The sequence below is a fragment of the Ipomoea triloba genome, chromosome 8 (assembly GCF_003576645.1).
Source record: "Ipomoea triloba cultivar NCNSP0323 chromosome 8, ASM357664v1".
In the NCBI taxonomy this organism is placed as follows: Eukaryota; Viridiplantae; Streptophyta; class Magnoliopsida; order Solanales; family Convolvulaceae; genus Ipomoea; species Ipomoea triloba.
The window spans coordinates 5,417,545-5,438,421 of record NC_044923.1 but is presented as its reverse complement, the minus strand read 5'-3'; the positions used below and the strand labels follow the sequence as shown (position 1 = coordinate 5,438,421).

At 35.1% G+C, this 20,877-nt stretch overlaps 3 protein-coding genes across 7 annotated transcripts; 2 read left to right on the top strand and 1 right to left on the bottom strand.

The window, feature by feature from the left end:
* The first annotated feature begins 232 nt into the window (after positions 1-232).
* LOC116027458 (pentatricopeptide repeat-containing protein At5g18475) lies at positions 233-3,708 on the top strand. 4 transcript variants are annotated; one of them, XM_031269101.1, is made up of 3 exons: positions 233-470; positions 1,595-1,685; positions 1,775-3,708. In XM_031269101.1, exon 3 carries the CDS (start codon positions 1,845-1,847, stop codon positions 3,408-3,410), a length of 1,566 nt encoding a protein of 521 aa, XP_031124961.1. In that variant the 5' UTR covers positions 233-470; positions 1,595-1,685; positions 1,775-1,844; the 3' UTR covers positions 3,411-3,708. The 4 variants fall into 4 exon arrangements, with proteins under 4 accessions (XP_031124961.1, XP_031124960.1, XP_031124959.1 ...); XM_031269100.1 differs by having other exon boundaries at positions 1,543-1,685; XM_031269099.1 differs by having other exon boundaries at positions 1,526-1,685.
* A 127-nt stretch (positions 3,709-3,835) lies between these two features.
* Positions 3,836-6,579, bottom strand: LOC116027459 (chaperone protein DnaJ). Of its 2 annotated transcripts, XM_031269102.1 has the most exons (5): positions 6,121-6,571; positions 5,865-5,942; positions 5,310-5,385; positions 4,407-4,480; positions 3,836-4,294 (listed from the first exon to the last, which is right to left on the bottom strand). In XM_031269102.1, exons 1-5 carry the CDS (start codon positions 6,283-6,285, stop codon positions 4,223-4,225), a joined length of 465 nt encoding a protein of 154 aa, XP_031124962.1. In that variant the 5' UTR covers positions 6,286-6,571; the 3' UTR covers positions 3,836-4,222. The 2 variants fall into 2 exon arrangements, with proteins under 2 accessions (XP_031124962.1, XP_031124963.1); XM_031269103.1 differs by lacking the exon at positions 5,865-5,942 and having other exon boundaries at positions 6,121-6,579.
* A 2,632-nt stretch (positions 6,580-9,211) lies between these two features.
* On the top strand, positions 9,212-14,109 carry LOC116027456 (glucose-6-phosphate isomerase 1, chloroplastic). The gene is made up of 14 exons (XM_031269095.1): positions 9,212-9,929; positions 10,616-10,732; positions 10,977-11,075; positions 11,171-11,254; positions 11,583-11,726; positions 11,804-11,869; positions 12,093-12,161; positions 12,261-12,368; positions 12,601-12,653; positions 12,738-12,876; positions 13,048-13,204; positions 13,323-13,401; positions 13,486-13,552; positions 13,646-14,109. The coding sequence occupies exons 1-14, from the start codon at positions 9,378-9,380 to the stop codon at positions 13,778-13,780; spliced, it is 1,869 nt and encodes a 622-aa protein (XP_031124955.1). The 5' UTR covers positions 9,212-9,377; the 3' UTR covers positions 13,781-14,109.
* The last annotated feature ends 6,768 nt before the right edge of the window (positions 14,110-20,877 follow it).

The window sequence follows — 20,877 nt, the reverse complement described above, 5'->3', positions numbered from 1 at the left end:
TAATTTGGGCCACAGATATGGCAAACTACACACATTTAGTTGAATGGAATCAAAATTTGCTTTAACTTAAAAGTATTAATTATTTTTTATTTTTTCACTTTATTACTATTTCTTTCTTAACTTTTTTTTATCATTTTAAAAATGTTTAACTATAAAATTGCCAAAAACGGTCTAGTGAAACCCGGTTTACAATCTTTTGCTTTTCACTTCAAATCTTTTTCACTTATTTTGAGAGGAATGTGCGGAACTTCAATGGCAAAATTATATTCTGAAATTTTAATCTGATATTCATCTCTCGCATCAGTTTGTGCCATCACCTCCAATTGAGCCACCATCGCGGCGGCCGCCACCATCTCTTCCGAATCGCCACTGTCGGAGCGTCCTCACCATCTCCAATACGACGCTGCTTACACCTGTTCCGTCGCGCGTGCGTCCTACTTGCCTCGCTGCGCCGCCGTTGCCTTCTTCAGGTATTTTAACTTAATCGCTTTACACTCCAGTTGTTCCCTCACGCCTGCTACTTTGTTCATTTCTTTTTATTGCTTGTGTGATTATGTAACTATTCTCTTCCATAATAGAAAAGAAGAATGCAATTTTTCTTTATTATACAATCAATTTCAATAGGTATTGTAATAGCAGTTCGGCTTATACTCCCGCATCGCTTCGCTTTGATTTCCAATGGCATTGCCAAGTGTTCAATGAAACGTTCAAATGAAATGACTTGCTGGAATACTGGATGCTGCTTTGTAATTTTGTCTTTTACTATCTGGATTATGGACAATTTAGCTTTGAGAGTTTATTTGCAGTGATTATTGGATTAAAATCAAGTTGGTTAAATGGTGAAATTGTTTGCTTAAGTGACATATTCTTTTTATGCAGAGGAGAAACCTCAAAATATATTTTAGAGCATGTTTACACAAATGGTTCTCTCACTAATGTGGGCAAAGGAACTTTAGAATGAGAAAGGATAGACACTGGAGGCAGTGGGAGAGAAAAAAAAAAAAATCGAAGTGATTGTTCAACAATGATGTGGTTTATGTAGAAAAGTAGAAGCATGTTGTATGTCCTAGCTACTGGACTGGTCTTAGAGAAAGCACATAGTTTATATGGAGTACTAATTTTTTAAATTTGTTATGATTCTAATACAAAGAGATTGTCAATAGTTCTAAGTTGTTGAACCGAGGCATGTTTAAGTATTGCAAAGGATCTTTTGCATCAAAGCTGTTGTGTTGTATTTCAATGACTCTTGATTTATATGTGCTGTGTGCTGGCTGTAGACTGCAATCAATGCTTGGCCATTTGGAGACTCTTCCTGGTGTGAATTTCTTGATATTTAGTGGACTGTTTTGCTAGAATGTTTTGATCGGGGGAAAGTTATTTGTTTGGAATGCTTTGTCTAAAGTCAGATTAGAATGTGTTGTCAAACTTTTGAATTATCAGAACAGCTAGATTATTTTGCTATATGTTTAGGAAAAATATTGAAGTTATCAAGAATTTTAATCTGATGGCCCTAATCCCAGACCAGATTTTGTTGTCAACCAGTGAAGTTTTTGGATGCAATCTCAACCTCTCATTGAATAACCTCCTTCCATAGGCCAATCTCAGAGATAAACTAAGCTTTAGGAAGAGAAGGCAGGGAAGGTGCTGAGTAAGACAGGCTGCCGATTCTGCTCTTCCATTGACAGGTAGCACATCTTTTATCTCCTTTCAATAATAATATTTCACTATGTCCCTTCATTTCTTTTGTCTCACTTGCTTAGCGGGTCTATTTCAGAACAATTGGGGGTGGCAAACGTGAAACAGACGAATATTAGTTTTCTATTCAAGAATTCTATGCAAATCAGATGCAAGTTTTCACGACTAAGAATCGATGTTTCTCCTCTTTGTCTGCATTGTCATCATCTTCATTTCAGTGTATTTCCCATTTTCAACATACTGAAGTGACCTCCCGAAAACCAGATGCCTCAACGGAAACCTCTGTCACCATCAATGAAGTGCCGAAGAAATGGAAGTTTATATCTCATGAAGTGGCAATTAGATTAATAAAGCGTGAGAAGGATCCACAGCATGCACTGGAAATTTTTAACATGGTTTCTGCTCAAAAGGGTTTTAATCACAATAGTTCCACTTATGCTATTATTCTCCACAAACTTGCTGCATGCAGAAGATTCCAGATGGTTGATGCTGTCCTCCATCAGATGACCTATGAGACTTGCAAATTTCATGAAGGTATATTCATTAACCTCATGAAGCATTTCTCTAAGTTCTCTCTTCATGAGAAGGTACTGGAAATGTTTGATGCAATTGAGCCAATTGTACGTGAGAAGCCATCTCTTAAAGCCATTAGCACATGCCTCAATCTCCTGGTTGAAGTCAACCAGATTGATATGGCAAAGGCATTTCTATTGCATGTTCAGAAAAATCTCCATTTGGAGCCTAATACATGCATTTTCAACATCCTAGTCAAGCATCATTGTATGAATGCAGATCTCGAGGCTGCCTTTGAAGTGGTTAAAGAGATGAGGAAGTCCCAAGTTTCTTATCCTAACTTGATTACTTACTCAACACTCATGGATGGCCTGTGCCGATGTGGAAGATTGCAAGAAGCAATTGACTTGTTTGAAGAAATGGTTTCAAAAGATCAAATATTGCCGGATGCTTTAACTTATAATATCCTAATAAAATGGTTTTCTCATGGAGGGGAAGTTGATAAAGGTAGGAAAATAATGGACTTCATGCGAAAAAATGGGTGCCAACCAAATGCAATTAATTACACAACCTTGATGGATGGGTATCGTAAACAAGGAAGATTAAAAGAGGCCGAGGAGGTTTTTGGTGAAATGAAGGATGCTTTTAAACTGGATACGGTTGGCTATACAGCATATATAAGTTGCTTGTGTAAGGGTGGTAGAATTGATGAAGCCATCAAGTTGCTCGACAAGATGAAAGAAAATAGTTGCATAGCTGATGATGTTGCAATTAAGGTTATACTAACAGCATTGTGCAGGGAGTGCAGGCTGGATGAAGCTTTAAGTTTACTCGGGAAGCTATCCAACGACGGTGTTTACCTTAACAAGGAATGCTACCGTATTGTTCTGAATATATTGTGCAAGGAAGGCGAACTGGACAAAGCCATGGAGTTGTTGGGCCGGATGCTGAGCAAGGGGTTTTGGCCTCACCATGCCACATCAAACGAACTATTAACTCGTTTCTGTGAAGCTGGAAAAGCAGCTGATGCAGCAATTGCATTGTTTGGACTGGTGAATGTGGGATTCAAGCCAGAGCCTCATACATGGGGCCTATTAATTGACTCGAGTTGCCGAGAGAGAAAACTATTGCCTGCATTTCAACTACTTGATGAGTTGGCTATAAGCACAGAGACCCCAACATCTTTGAGTTCTCTACACTGAACTTCTGATATTGGTTTTCTGCCCTCTATTGTTACTAATCCCTATTTACTAAGGTCAGAGTACCAGGTAACACTTTTAGACTCTGAAAACAAAAGGATTGCATTTCAATCCCAAGAACCTTCATTACCCTTGCCTTGAAGCCTTAGTAGAAGAAGTAAATGGCGAAACGTCTCTTAACGGTTTACAAGTTTCTCGAAGATTTAGTGGAAAAAGTAAATCGTGAAATGTGACTTAATGGTTTACAGGTTTCTCAAAATGTTTGTATGTTGAGCATAATAATTTTTTGCTTCCTGGAAAATCTTATTTTTAGATTTGGTCATCTGTAGACTGTAGTGAATCAATTATGAATACTTGTAATTAGCATATAACTTTAGATAATAGAACATGATGGAGAATGAAAATTTGGAGATATAAAAAACAAAGGATTGAAATAATCACATCCTAAATCACATGGATTATCATAAAGCTGATGAAATTTTCCAAGTCAATTACATGCCAGATGCAGGTTGCTGATAAAAAAAACCAACAGGCTACTGGTTCAGTGGTTCTGGTATCAACACTGTTGACACTGTAAAATGGCAAAAATCATATAGACAGCATGCTAAATCAGTTGCCCTTACAATTTTTGTTCTGTATTTGAACAGAAAGTGATGCAAATCTGCAATAGCCTGTATTTATACTTATAGTAGCTAAGAACTACTAGGAATCCGATCATGAACTTGAGATTCATTGGATTATGATCACTCCGGTAGTAGAATCTTGGGACAAAGAGAATGTGCTTGTCCTGGTTTTACCATATCGTGTGCCTGGTTTTACCATATCGTGTGCTTCATGCCGAGACCATTGCATGTTAAAATAAGCCCCTTATACCGGTCAAGATATTCCTGCAATCACAGCAGTAGAAAGATTGAGAATAGAAAATGGCGATAAATTGGATAAGATTTTAATGCAGGCGGACATGTGAGAAAGATATGGAGCAAAAACGAAAAAACATACCACTATATTGTAGTCATAGGCACGTAATACTGCTGTCTTGTCATATTCTTGACGCTTCAGTGGATCACTTAAAACTGTATCACATAATCAGATAAATATAAAATATCAGTGGAAGAAATAAAAACATCGCGTTAGAATATATCAAAGGTCTACCAGTGGATGTGCCTGGGTAAACCCAATTGACCTGCTCAAACCAAGAAGGCCAATAGGCAGCTCCCGCAGGTAGTTGAACTTGTAACCTTGTGGTTATAAGTCAACAGTCTGACTAACTCGGCTGGGGTTACCCCCAGTTTTCATATTCTCTCTAAACATTAATTATCAGAGCCTAAGAGGGGGAGTGAGGGACCAAAACAGAAACCTTAGTTTTGTACATAGTACATTATCAACCAATCTCCTGTTTACTCCAAAACTATAGTTTTCATACAAACCACAGTTCCTTCAAACTTCAAAGGCCACAACTATGCACAACATTCTAATTCTGCCATGAACCCGAAAATTCTCTTTAGACCCTTGGATATTAAACAGGCCCTTTTCCCCCGAGCTTTAGCCTTCAATTAGAGCTATACCTATTCCTTTCATGGCTACTTCCCAAAGAATTTACGCTTCTAAGTTCTAAGTCATGTCCACACCCCCCTATACACATTATATTCCCGACCTTGCTCTCTGTCGAGGGTAGAACCCATACTACTCACAGACCACTTATTTGTTGCTATGTCAATAACTAACTTCCTTCAAGCAAACCGTCATCCATTAAGTTTTAGACAAACAAGAAAGAACCTCAGCCACTAGATTCAAGTACAATGCATAATCCCAAATCGAGAACAAGCCAACCAGATATAACAATCGCAACTCAGAACCAAATCGAAATGCCATAACTACAGGCAAATGGAAACAGATGTTCACCTTGGTATGCCTCGTTTATTTCCTGAAACCTTGAAGTAGCAGTGTCCTGGCCTTTTAGCTTATCCGGGTGCCATTTCTGTACAAGGAAACAACAAACGTCAAAAGACTAAAAGTAGATGGCAACTGCCCAATGAACTCTCCAGAACTAGCAAAATCAAAGAAAAATGAAACCACAAGGTTACAAATTCGACTCCCAGCAAGATCAGCCTATTGGCCTTCTCGCTTTGAGCCAGTCACCAATAGGCCTATCGGCCTTCTTGCTTTGAGCAAGACACCAATAGGCTGCTCTTACTTTGAGCCCGTCAGCTATAGACAACCTAGACTGGACACCAATAGGCCTATCGGCCTTCTTGCTTTGAGCCGGACACCAATAGGCTGCTCTTGCTTTGAGTAACCTATACTGGTTTAACTCCTTGGATCTTTTGCCACCTATGATGAAAGGCTTATCCCGTGCACACCTCGGGTAATGGTGATGGCTAGGTTTCCATCCTCATCCAAAAAAAAAAGTAAAAATAAAACCAGAAACAAAAGTGAGAACAAAGAGAATGTACAAACCAAAGCAAGACGAATATAATTGGATCGAATAACCTCCTCCGAAGCATCATAGTCCACTTCCAATATCCGATAATAATCCTAAAACCATACACATTCACCAGTTTCAAAACCCACATAATAATCACTGTACAAACCACGGAAAAGGGAACAAATTTTGAAGCAAAGAAGACAATAGAGCAAAACCATTTAACAATCCGCAGGAAATAGCCAACAAGAACTGTAAAAATTCCATCTTTATTATTAAAAAAAAAATTACCTTAGGCTGAGAAACAAGAGATAAGAAATCGAAGTTGAGGTTAGAGGAAGAGGATGAGGAAGAAGAGCCTTCCTCCCTGTCTTGCCGTTGTTCTTGAGCATCGTATTCGTACTCTTCTTCGTTTTTCTGTTCCTGGATACCTTCTGCCCATTCATCCCACATCATGTCTTCCCCCAAAAAAAAAAAAAATTAAAAATTAAAAAAAAAAAAATCAGCTGGGAAAGAAGCGTGCGTCTCGGCCGTTTGCGGCGAAGCAGGGTGGAGGGAGGGGATGGGTTTATCCGATTAATAATCGAAATTTGTAAAGAAGAGATTGAGAATTTGTTGATTTTAATGCTGGGAGAATTATGGAATGTTGTATTCCAGGATAATGCAGCGGGTAAATAGGGATGACAGAAACACGAAATTGGAGATGTTTTTGGATTCGGATTCTGGCTTTTCAAGGGTTTTTTCTCTTTTTTTTTCTCTTTTTTTGGGTATTTTGTATTTTTCCGAAGAAATGAGATTGATGTGTTACCACGAATGTACTGTTTGGCCTGGACACTTGTCTTTTCCGTAGTGCTTATCTTCTCTCCTTTTTTTTTTTTTTTTATTTCAATTTTTATCATGAACTTATTAAATTTAGTTATTGATTATTAATATTTTTAAATTAAGTGCATAACTATATAATTTGTATCAAACTTAGTCATGTTATTCAATTTTTTAGTTAATATTACCAAAATTTCAACGTGAAAAATAATTTTTCTGCAATATTTAGCTAAAAATACCCTTTTAATTATAACATATTATTTTTATCGTTGAAATTTCGACAATAATTGTCCAGAAATTTGGCTGAAAAATTGAACGGCATGACTAAATGTTGTACAAATTACATAACAATTCACCTAATTTGAAAAGTTAAAAGTTAATGATCAAATGTGATACAAATTATATAGGCATGCACTTAATTTGAAAATATTTATAGTCAATGATCAAATTTGAGACATGTATAATAGTAGGGCACTAAAAGTGATTTTTTTTTTTTTTTAAATATCTTCTCTCCTCTCAATAATTAAAAATGTGCGGTTGAGGAAAACAATAAATCTGAGAAAATTTTTATTATTGATCAATTCAATTTACAAAGTATAAGAACATATGTATTTATAAAAATACAAAGAGTATTACTCAAGTTATGAATAATAAAAGGTAAATTTACAATAATATTGAGAAAAGGATAATGAATTCTAAATTAACTACGGAGCATAATACAAAGTTATAATACGTCCCCTCAATATAGACAAGTACATAGATTTAAATATTAGCAGCGGAATAGATAAACAATGATAAATTAATTTTTGAGACCTCAAAACCATTGATAATAGATAGTCATGCAGACGCTTAAACCATGCATGTGGTACTTGCTTTAAACAATATAGAGACTTTTGTAGTTTTCATACATGAGTATGAAATTTGTTGTCAAAATACTCTAGTGATTGCTTCATATAGACATTCTCAAATTGACAATCATTGAGAAAGACACTGTGAAATTACAAAATTGCCACTTTTATCGAATTTTTTCATCTTCATTAACTTTCAACCATTAATCTGAAACCCATCCTATGTTCTGATTTGTTCATATAGGAGCCATTGACCGCATCAGAGCATCACACACACTCTCTCTCTCTCTCTCTCTATATATATATATATATATAATGCGCTATACTAACTATACGACTTTGTGTTTCAAAACATTTTGAATTGAAATATTACGTGCATGTATATATTTTTTTCTAATATATAAAGTGTAATATATAATATTTTATATTTAAATAATAAAGTATACTTAACTTTTTAATTTATTTAAAGTTGCTTTAATTTTAATTTTAATTTTTTTTCATGTATCATAAATTTATTATTTGAAAGAAATATATATATTTATTTATTTATTTCACATGCGGTATTAATATTTTTCGTAAAAATTAAAATTTTAACTTGATAATTGAATTAACGGTTTACTTACTAATTATTTCAAACTACTATATTACTCGTAATTGTTAAGTATGATTTTATTATCATAAAATTACATTTCTGGGGTAGATTGTAAACTAATATGAAAAATGTGTTGTGTACTTGTGTATTTGTAACTTGTGACGGAGATGGATTTGGAATCAAAGGCGAGAAAGAATATCCGAGAGTGTTGAAGTACCAAGGGAAAAGACAATAAACTCCCTATCTAAATCTTCCCCACCTATGATTCTCATCAAATAGCCTACCCCAAATCGGCCCCACCGTACCTCATTGTCTTTTTCACCCACATTTTCTTTTATATTGAAAATCTCATAACTCATAATCATTACTTAAATATACCATCAAATCAAATAAACTTAATTCATACATAATAACATGCAAATTACACTAAAAATATCATGTATAATAAGCTCAACCGATATGATATTCTTTTATTTTTCAATTATAAATTATAAATATGGATTAGATTAATGTTATACAAAATGTAAATATCAATGTAATATAAAAAACTCACATATAATATAATGTATAAAATATTTAAATTTTTTAAAAATTAACTAACTTATTTTTTTGAAAGCAAAAAAAAAAAAAACTAACTTAAAGTACCATATAAAATTTTTAATAAAGTTATATATCTCATTGCATTCCTTTAACAAATATATATTATCATCACACATTATTAACTGATAAAAAAAACTAAAGACAATATAAATTAAGTTGGTTAAAATATTGACTTGATAACCATAAAGTTAAAAACTCGACTCCAAATGAAATACACATCTAAAATGATGGTCACAAATTTATCAGTAGCTTAGTAAATCGAGCCAAATGTCTACGCGCATAAGGAATATGTCCACTTTGACATAATTTTTACACTATTATTGTTGAGATTTAAATCTTGATTTTTTTCTACATGGTATCTACTGAACTAGTGAACTAAGCCCATATGACGGCACAACTAGTCATGATCAATTTTTTGGGTGGTAAATTTTTTCCAAATATGCTTACTATATATAAACAATTTATTTGTCTTCTCTGTAGCGCGACCTAACTCGGGGCAACGGCAACCTAGTAGTAGTTGAACTGTTGTACTAACAACAAAATAATAAAAAATCATCAGAATTCAATGGCTTTTCCACTTCCGATGGCCTAAACCACAGACCTCGTACGCATCGCGGTTTCTCTCTTCGTCAGATTAAACCCATTCGTGATCTCGAAGAATCACAGGAAGGAACAACGATCGAGCAGCCATGGCTGCTGCTTCCTCAGTCTCGGCTGCATTCAAGCCCGAAATCAAATCCATCCCCAAACTCCAGCCAATTCCCGTCGCCCAATCCCCATTCCAGAAGCCCTCGGTTCCTCTCTGCAATTACAAGCTCCGATTCCGGGCGCAATCCGTGGCGCGTGAGGTTCCCGCCGGAGTATCAGCCGCGTCGGGGAACAACGATGTGATTTTGAAGTCGAAGGCGGCGGAGGATGGGATTCTGAAGGATCCGCGGCAGTTATGGAAGAGGTACGTGGATTGGTTGTACCAGCACAAGGAGCTGGGGTTGTACTTGGACGTGAGTCGGGTCGGGTTCAGCGACGATTTCGTGGCTCAGATGGAGCCCCGGCTCCAGAAGGCGTTCAAAGATATGGAGGCGCTGGAGAAAGGCGCGATTTCTAATCCCGATGAGGGGCGTATGGTGGGGCACTATTGGCTCCGGAGCCCTCACCTCGCTCCCAACTCATTCCTCCGCCTCCAGATCGAGAACACTCTAGAAGCCGTTTGTAAGTTCGCCGACGACGTCGTCGGCGGTAAGGTCAGTTGTCTCAGCTCCTTTTCATCTATTGATTCTAGTCAACGCTGAATTTCTAACGGTTTTTAATGATCGCACACTAAAGGCGATGAAATTCCCTAGCCCTAGGCCCCACATCTAGGCCCGACAGGATGACGGAGGGTAAATCAATGACTTATTTTAAACGTGTTGATCAGAAGCTGTCATGTGGATTTAGGAAATTTGTGTGACTGGGAGTAGAGAAGAAGCAGCAAATACTAGTGTTGGATTAGTTGTGAATAACAGAGGATCTTACACTGGGAAACTTATATAATATTTTGTGTTATAATAAAGATATGTTTTTGGAACAAGATTGAGGTGATTGAGTGATTCTCCTATAAAGATATGTTTTTGTGTAATAGAATGATCTTGAATGTAGCCATTCAATGTGAAGTGTGATTTTAGATATGTGCTAGTGAAGGCTTTGCTGTGAGGCATTTTTTGTTCCTTTCTTTTTAAAGTGTGTTGGCACAATAATGAGGATTGGTTTATTACGAAAAGGCTCAAGTCTCTAATTTTTATTGTGTCTGCTGACACTTGACTGCTTTTGAATGATTTGGTAGAGTTGGAACATATTTAAACATGCTGCATTTTCTTCTGTCTTGGTCTAGAATTGGGAGTTGTTTGTTTTATGATTATAATTTATCTAAATTTTGGCACTTTAAGTGCAGGTCAGGACTCCTTCCGGTGGCCGATTTACTCAAATTCTTTCTGTTGGAATTGGTGGTTCAGCACTTGGACCACAGTTTGTTGCTGAGGCTTTGGCACCTGACAACCCTCCTCTGAAGGTAATTGGATAAGCATTCTAAGCCATATATGATATATGGATGTTTGACAATCTGTCACTTTACTTCCCATCTTTCCCCCCTCTCAAAACACACACGTCTTGCAAAATACTTTATGAAAGTATTAGTCTTGGCAACTTTCTTTCATGAATGTGTAATGTTCCCCCGATGTGAATTGTGATAATGGTATTTACTCTTTATTGTCTTGTTATTAAGTTGTGCTTTCCGATCCTATTGACATTGACAGATAAGATTCATTGACAACACTGATCCAGCTGGCATTGATCATCAAATAGCACAACTTGGGCCAGAGCTGGCATCAACACTTGTTATAGTGATTTCAAAGGTATGCATGGATATGTTCTCCAATTCCCTTGTTGTTGCTTGGTATTTGATTGAAGTGTTGGGCCTTTACTGTTTTTTCCTTCTCAATCTACCCAGAGTGGAGGCACCCCTGAAACTAGAAATGGTTTACTAGAAGTACAGAAGGCCTTCCGTGAAGCTGGCCTGGAATTCGCAAAACAGGTTTTGATCTCAGGTTCTTGTTTTTGCTTTCATTTATTCTCTTTATTCATCAATAGGTACTTGTGTTTACGTAAAAACAAGGTAAGATTGTGAATCATGGTTCTGGTTTATGAAGAATCACTGATTATTTGAAAGGCATCTTTGTTCTTTAATAAATTCTTGATGTTCTTTGTATGATTGTTGGTTGTTGGTGTAACCACTTGATGGATGCAAGTCTCAAATCCCCACCCCCTCCAAAAGAATAAATAAACTAATTTTTTCTACTGTCATTATTGCAAATTACAATTTCAAGCTCTTAGAAATGACAATCAATTCTGTTCACTGGCAGGGAGTTGCTATTACGCAAGAGAATTCGTTGCTTGACAACACTGCCAGAATTGAGGGTTGGGTTGCGAGATTTCCTATGTTTGATTGGGTTGGTGGAAGAACTTCTGAAATGTCTGCTGTTGGTTTGCTTCCGGCTGCACTTCAGGTTTGTGATATCTGGACTTTGATTCTACGAATTCTTCCAGAACTCTCATTCTCATGATTTCTTGGTTATCATTCCAGGGAATTAACATAAGAGAGATGCTTGCTGGTGCTGCATTAATGGACGAAGCAAATAGGACTACTGTGGTACGATGACTTTCGTATCATTTCTTTTGCTAAATTCAGTTTTTAATGCTATTCTTCCTATTCTTATAAGTACGCATAGTAGGAAATATTTTATTCTTGTTTGGAGATAATTGGGATTAATTTTGTTTGATCTGTTATCTCTGATTTTTTTTTTCAACCTTCTATGTATTTATATTAATGCTTTGAAAGAGAGTAATACCCCCATGGATTATGTGCACTTCAGGTACGCAATAACCCTGCAGCACTTCTTGCTCTATGTTGGTATTGGGCTACCGATGGAATAGGATCCAAGGTTCATAGTACTTCAGTTTTAATTATTTAACGGCTTTGGAGGCAGTATTTTGTGACTTATTTAAGTAACACGATATACTTCGTGATGTGGCTTACACAGGATATGGTTGTTCTTCCTTACAAGGATAGCCTATTACTGTTCAGTAGGTATTTACAGCAGCTGGTTATGGAGTCGCTTGGCAAAGAATTTGATCTGGATGGTAATCGGGTATGTTTCTCTTCATGCGCAGAAACTAATACAATCTATACAGTTTTAATTGGGCAATGACAAAAAGAAAGACAACTATATTCTAAGCTTTTATAGATGTCTGATTTATATTTTATGTATCAGAGAAATTATATAAGCAAATACATAGTTTACTGTTTAGTTCATGGATTTAATACTTAAGCCCTAAAATCTGCTGACGTTTATGCTTGTCTTCTACTCTTATCACGTACAGGTGAATCAAGGGATCACAGTCTATGGAAACAAAGGAAGCACAGATCAGCATGCGTAAGTATAGGTTTGATATCTGTTGTTTGTATATATATGTTGAGTCATCTCTTAGTTATATGCTTAAATATTTCATATTTTCAGTTACATCCAACAACTGAGAGAGGGTGTGCACAATTTCTTTGTGACATTTATCGAAGTACTGCGCGATAGGCCCCCGGGTCATGATTGGGAACTTGAACCTGGTGTCACTTGTGGTGACTATCTTTTCGGAATGTTACAGGTTCATTCTAGTTATTTGTTGGTTTCCTCCTGGTCCCCATTTTCTGCTCTTTTGGGTTCGTTTCTCTTAGTAGGAATGCTATCATATCACTTGTGCTAGGGAGAGAGGCTATGTCTCGGGAGTCAGGATAGTTTTATTGAAAAGCTGATACGTATACATACTATTATGTAGGGAACGAGGTCAGCTCTGTATGCCAATGAACGAGAGTCTATCACGGTAACTGTACAAGAAGTGACACCTAGATCTGTCGGAGCCCTAGTAGCTCTCTATGAGCGAGCTGTTGGGATTTATGCTTCACTTGTCAATATTAACGCTTACCATCAACCGGGTAAAACATTCTAACGACCTAGCATGAAATCTGGAATAAAATGTTTGCTTCACTTCTCATTTGCTCTCTTCCTCTCTCGCCCCGTTTAGATAACCATTCAAATTGAATGTGATATCAGGTGTAGAAGCAGGTAAAAAAGCCGCAGGAGAAGTTCTAGCCCTACAAAAGCGTGTTCTTGCAGTACTTAATGAAGCCAGGTATTCAGGCATCTCAAATGACGCCATGGGTACTATAATTCTTTAATGTTGACACTGACTGGATGTTATGATAACTTCCTGCAGCTGCAAAGAGCCAGTTGAACCATTAACGTTGGAAGAAATAGCTGACAGATGTCACGCCCTCGAAGATGTACACACTGACACTGTCCCCTTTTATCAGTCTACAATTTATTCCTTTATTTACATTGCTGACCCCACCCGCTCTTTTCCTTTGATATTTCAGATCGAAATGATCTACAAGATAATCGCACACATGGCAGCTAACGACAGAGCTCTGATTGCTGAAGGTAACTGTGGTTCACCTCGAAGCATCAAAGTTTTTCTGGGCGAGTGCAATGTCGATGAGTTGTATGCCTAGTTCCACTAGTAAACACTTCACAATCTTGTGCCTGAAATAAAAAGAAAAAAATCGATTCTTTAGAGCCCCTCATTCCTCTATTCCAGAGTCGTCGAATGCTATGCTATATCCCTGTCAATCAATTTTCAATGAGCAACACATACTCTTTCTTTCTGTCTTTTTTGGTTTGATTGCGTCACCCCCACTCCCTCTGTTTTGGAAGAGCATAAAGAGAATCTCGTCCCCGAGATTGTTCATTGACATCACCTGTTATTGTCAGGCCAGCAGGAATTTGATGTTTGTGAATCATTGATAAATATCTGGTTTGTTACTTTCCAGGCTTTGTTTTGTATGCTTCTTTGTGTTAACTGTTGCTTTCTTGGTCCTTCTCCCATTGCCATGGCAATGAACCAGTCTAATTCATGGTTCTTATTGTGGGATGGAGACCTGGGAATCAGTATGAATTGATTGATTGGTATGCTTTCAATTCACACCCGTCCTGCATATAGAGTAAGTTTTGTTTGAAACCGTGTAATAATTTTTAGTTAAAATATAATATGCATTCATAAAAATATTACATTTTATTTAGAAAGTATTATACATTTCATGGAGAGATACTCTTACACATAATTTATTTTAACAGATGAAAGCAGAATAAAAATTGAATGTGATTTTGAATTGGTGGTTAAATGTATGACTTGGGCAATATGGCTAAACGACTTATTTTTCAATCATGTGAATCAGGAATACTGAATATACATAATTTGTTTTGTTAACTGAAAGTATATAATATATTGATTGTATGAATATAATTTGGATCATGCTTATGATATAGATAGTAGATCTTGATCTAAGATATAAGTTAATAATTTATGCATATTCATGGATGAACGGTAGGATCAAAGAATATACAAAGATACATTTGACATACTCCGGCGCTCACCAAGCTAAATAACATGTACAATCATTATCGACAAAAAAGTTAAGACAAAAAGAAGCACAAAGTTCCATAAAAAAAAGTAAATTACAAAAAAATGGAGGGGCTCAAAAAGTAACCATATCATGTGGGTATAAAGCCAAAAAAAAAAAAAAAGAATGTAAACACAAAGTCTTAATCCCTATCACTCTTCACCATTGTGTCGCCTCACCTTCTTCCAAACTGAAACGGCGGCAAATGTTCCCAGCTACCATGGCAGCCAAAAATAATAATAATCAAGATTTTCATTTTAAAATTGGTATGTCATTGTGTTTTAAATGAGTTTTTTTTTTATTGTTTGTTTTTTTGTTTTTTTTTTGGTTTTTAAAAGAAACTCAATTGATCAATGAGTGAATATAATGAGGGGAATAACCTAGCTACACCAACCATTAGGGAAAAGGGTCAAATAGGCCCTCTAACTTTACTTCAAAAGTCAATTAGCCCCCTCAACTTTTTAAAGGTACAATTACATCCATAAACAATGTATTTTGGTGCAATGAGACCCAAAAGCAGGTTAATGACCTGCTATCATAGGTCATTAAAAATTCGACCAGCTTCAGGTACATTTTCAGGCAAAAAAAAATGACCGGCGACCGTCCGTCACGGAGAAGGAGAACCAGGTTCTCCTTCTCGCCGGAGAAGGGGAACCACTGGTTCGCCTTCTCCCAGCGAGAAGGCGGCTACTGGTTCGCCTTCTCACCTGGTTCGCCTTCTCCCAGCGAGAAGGTAGCTACTGGTTCGCCTTCTCGCTGGGAGGGTCTATTTTAATGACCTGTGATAGCAGGTCATTAACCTGTTTTTGAGTCTCATTACACCAAAATGCATTGTTTATGGATGTAATTGTACATTTAAAAAGTTGAGGGGGCTAATTGACTTTTGAGGTAAAGTTAGAGGGTCTATTTTTTCCAGCAACCATTATTCGAATGAACAACTCAAGATAGGATGTGAGCTTGTACATTCACTGATCTACTAACATATCTAATGACAAAGCCCTAAAACTTATATAACATGTACCAACTGTCCCTAATTATAGTATTAGTATATGATAAGTCTGTAGGAGAGTCGGTAAACCTCTTAACAATCTGACTAAATGCAGCCTGGAAAGTCTCATGAGCTGCCTGGTTTGAGATGAGTATATTGTTTGCCTTTTGAAGATCAACCGAACATTATCGTTCGTTGATTTGAACTCTCACAGCCGGTCGCTGGAAAAGTGTCGCCGATGGTCGAAATATACAAATGACTTGCTAAAAATATTAATTGTTATTTTTTTTTTGGTTTAGTAGCTTAATTGCTTTGTTTTCTGAGTTCAGCGACTTATTTGGAGGTTATTCGAGTTCGATGGCTTAATTGCTAATTCCAAATAGTTCCTTATTTGCACCTTTTCTCCAATAATTATTGATAGCGATGCTAAGGGGCGGGCGGTCTGTTTCTCTCAGGCTCTCCCCAATAAGGGACTCTTTCACATTTTTTATGTAAAGTAGGATTAGGTGAAAGGGAGAGAAGGGAGAGAGAGAAAGTTTGAATGCCTTGCAGAAGGAAGGGTTTTGAAACAGTAGCGTGCGATCCACGGGAGGGAAAAGCACTGCGCCTCACGTGTGCAGTGAGTGCGCCCAGGCGGGCACGTAATTTTTTTTTTTTTTTATTTTTGTTATTTTGTTTTGTTTTTTCCTTTTATTTTTTTTTCATCCACCTCATTTTCTCTTTTCTAATCACACTTACAAAAACTCCTTAAAAACCACACCAAAATTTAACTAATGAGGAAGGCCTCAGGGTCTCTCTCATCCTTTTGATCGAAAAAATATTAAATTTGAAGACACCCGCACCACCAAAAATATTTGAGGCTGGGTATGTTATATGTAGTCCGACTTGTACCTTAAAATGCAGTGACATGGAAAGAAAAATATCTACCAATTTGCTCTATATCTTCCTGCACGTGCTTGGCTCTGACAATTATGCCAATTATATGACTTTGAAGTTTGAATCACAATGTCTGCCTTTTACTACTGTACATTCATGCTTCTTTTTTCTTTTTTTCCTTTTTTTTTTTTTAATTATAATGAAAAATGATAAGGATATGTTTAACCTCCATGAACCTGAAGCAACTAATTATATGCTAAAATTAGGTGATCTTTTACTGTTGATTGGTTGAATTGAACTTAATTTTCTAGTTCAGTGGTTCAATTACACTTCTTTCTAATTCATCAGTGGCCTATTTTGCCTTTTTCAATATAAAATTATCGTGTCCCAAAAATGGTAGTTAAATGGATGGAGTATAATGATCGTACGTAAATGTTACGAGGTTGATTCTTGTCAGCACATTTGTTTGAGCCTGTTGTACATGATTTTTCTAGTACAATCTACTTCTTATGTGCGATGTGTGAGCTATTAAATGGAAGCGAGATTTATCCAATACACCCATTTGAGTGGTGGTTACAGTTACGAGTTTTACTATGCATACTCTCAAATTCTACAGTTATACTCTTTGATGTGGCAAACAATGATAGATTATTTTTATCATGTAAGTCTACGGAAAAGTGTTTACATCAATAACTTGTGAGAGAGTACAAATTAAAAGTTTAAAATGGAAGTACACCAAATATTTTCTTAAAGTTAACCTCATCAAAACAAAAGAGACAAAAGAAAAGTAAATTATCATCTTTAATTTTAGTTGTTTGTCCACTCACTTTGCATGTTCTGTCCTTAATCGTGACATGCTGTTTTTCCATCATTGCATTTGAATGATATTATATATGTATTTTTTATTTTTTTTGTATTTTAGTTAGACCAATATATGTTCTCAACCTATCATGTAGAAGACACCTTTATGGGCTGTTTGGTTCACGGAATATGTAGGGAATGACATAGCATTTCCAGTAATAACATATTCCGTCGTTTGGTTCGCAGTTGTATTCCCAAGAACAATGTTTCTGGTAATAACTATTACTAGGGCCCCCCCGGTATTAACCTATTCCTGAGAGCTCAGGAATAGGTATTTTTTATTATTTATTTTTTACCCTTATTTAAACATAACAATTTTTATGCTCATTTTTTTTCCAGATTGAATTCATCGCATCATCTCTCTGTCGCACACCTAAACCTAAAACTCATCGCATCACCGATCACCTCTCTGTCATCGCACATATCTCCTCCGCCATTGCAAATTAAGATTCTTCTTCGAGGTATTCTTCTCACCATTTTTTGTTTTATAAATTATTTTATATATGTATGTATATTTAAAAAAATATATATATAATTAGTGTTGCGGCTGCGGCATCAACAGTGCTGTGCCGCAGCCTGCAGCCGCAGCAGTACTGTGGCGGTGTGCCACAGTCACAGCAGTATGCATATACATACTGCTGCGGGCAGTATGTAATATGTAATTTAAGGGCAGTATGTAATATGTAATTTAAAAATTACATATTACATATTATATACTGCTGCGGCTGTGGCGGTGCAGTATATTACACCGCGGCTGTGGCGGTGTGCCACAGCTGCAGCAGTATTACTGTTGCGGCTGCGGAACCGCCCGTCACAGCATTATATATAATACTAGGGTTTGTGATTTATATATGCGTTGTTTGAATATTTTTTATTGTAATTTTTATGTGTTTTTGATATATTATTTGTGATCATTGTTATAGTTTTGAGTATTGTAAGGTTTACATTTAATTTGCAGTTATGGCTCGTTTGCGTTTAATAACTCGTAATGAAAGAAGGAAAAGATGTGTAGCTGTGTTGCGTATATGGTTGGATATATGTGCTTCTGTGACTTCATTATTTATAATGATGATGTATCTTTTGACAATTGCGTGTTCTAATAAAAAACGACTGAAATCTTATGTTATTCGTCTTATGAATATTAATAAATGTTCTTATAATATATTGATTAGCAGTTGATAGAAAATTATTTGAATTTTAATTCATACATAAATTCCATCATGTATAAACATTCTTGAATAACTGATGATCCAAATCTAACGTAGTTTTAAATCACATAAGTCAAAACTCAAAAGGATTCAATAATGAACCGTCTTCAAAGAATATTAGATTCAATTATACATAATAATAATAATAATAATAATAATAATAATTATTATTATTATTATTATTATTATTTTGTACAAGGGCATTTATGTCTTTTAAATATATATTCCATTTCTATTCCTTCCGCGAACCAAATGCTGGAATACAATTCCCAAGTCTATTCCTTCCGCGAACCAAACGCTGAAATACAATTCATATTCTATTCCTTACCTATTCCATTCCTTATGGAATAGTATTCCTATTCCCTTAAAATTCATTCCCTGAACCAAACGTGTTGTTAAGCTCATTCAATATTTATTATTTTTATTTTATTTCATACTTCTTAATTTTTATGCAATGGTTGATAAATTGGTATTAAGAAGTAATTCAATTGTTTCCAGTCAATTAATGCAAATCAATTGGCGAGAATATATATTCTAAAAAATACAATTAATATTTTTCTGGTCACACGCTGATGTCTCATTGCAAGTATCAATGAGAAGTACTCAAATACTTTAAAAACAATATTATTCCAAAAGAGCAGTATAATATATAGGAAAATCACCCAAACTTAAAAACAGTACTCCATGTTTTTTTTTTTGACTATAAGTCAATTACTCGTATAAACAAAGGGAACTAAGAGTGATCGAAGGGATGAAACATAATTATCGTACATAAATTCTATGATTCTTGTCCATAAATCTGCTACTCACATACTTGTCACTCGCTAATATAGTAAGTTTTAATAGATTTATTTTCCTTTTCCCCCTTCTTATTTTAAATCTCAACATATTAATTAAACTTGTAACGTTAAGAAGTACCATTTTGTCACATTTTAGATTTTTATCTTTCATACTTACTATTCATTTATCAAACCAATTGTTTCTTCTTTATTTATTTTCTCTAGTATTTTTTACTTATTTTTAAATTTAATTTTTTTTGTTTAATAATAATTTTAGTATAGTTTCTAAATATATAAATTTTGTATACTAATACTAAACTTAATATTATGAAAATTGATTTAAAAATAACTCAAATCAAATCTCGTTAACCAAATCAGACACGTAAAATGAGGCGGAGAGAGTATTAAGTTTACAATAGAGTTAATTCCATTTGTAGTCCTATATTTATAGGTGGCAGCACACTTTAAGTCCATTTGTATTAGAACATTCATTTTTGGTCCTAGTATTATTGTGACATGACCATTTTTGGTCCTTTATCAACAAAACAATTTAAATATCGTTAAATTCAATGACGTTTCTATCTTCAATTATGGATGCTTAAAAAAAAATAAACATAAAAAATATAACGGTTCAACATACTTTGTATAAAAAAAATATTGAAACGCCTTTGTATTTAACGATATTTTAACGATTTTGTTGATGGATGACTAAAAATGGTCATGCCGCAATAATACTATGACCAAATAAGGATGTTTTAATACGGAGTAAAAAAAAAAACTAAAAATAGATTGTCATCTATAAATCTAGGACAAAAATAGAATTAACTCTTTACAATAGCATTGTCACAATGTCTTTTACAGTATTTCAAAGCTTAACAGTTGACATGTGATTATGTGAATGATTTACTAAATTCAACTAATTTCATAATTAAAATGCGAAATGCTTAAATACCCAACTGTCTAGACCGACATTTACGCAAATCATTATACAAGTTTACAGTCAATGATTCAATTTAATTTCTTGCTGTCAAATTTGATTTTTTTTCCAACTTGTCAAAAAAGGTACAATACCTTACCCTTTTATCTCATGCTACATCACATAGAGAATTTATTATATAATACGGAGTACTAGTTTTACACGTGTTGCCTGATATATTTAATGCTTAATGTTTATATTTAAATAAGTAATTCAAAGTATATCTATGTAATACTATATATAAAAAACTCATTGTAATTGGCATTACAATTAATGTTTAATTTGTATTAAAAAATGATTATCTAAATACTCATTGTAGTTGGTATGGTACAATATTATTTAATAAATACTATTTTTTAATAAACAATTATCTAAATACTTATTAATTTATATTTAAAAAAAAACATGTTTGCATATTTTAAAATAATTTTAGTATAAGGTATTGCTTTTCTTTTTTAAAA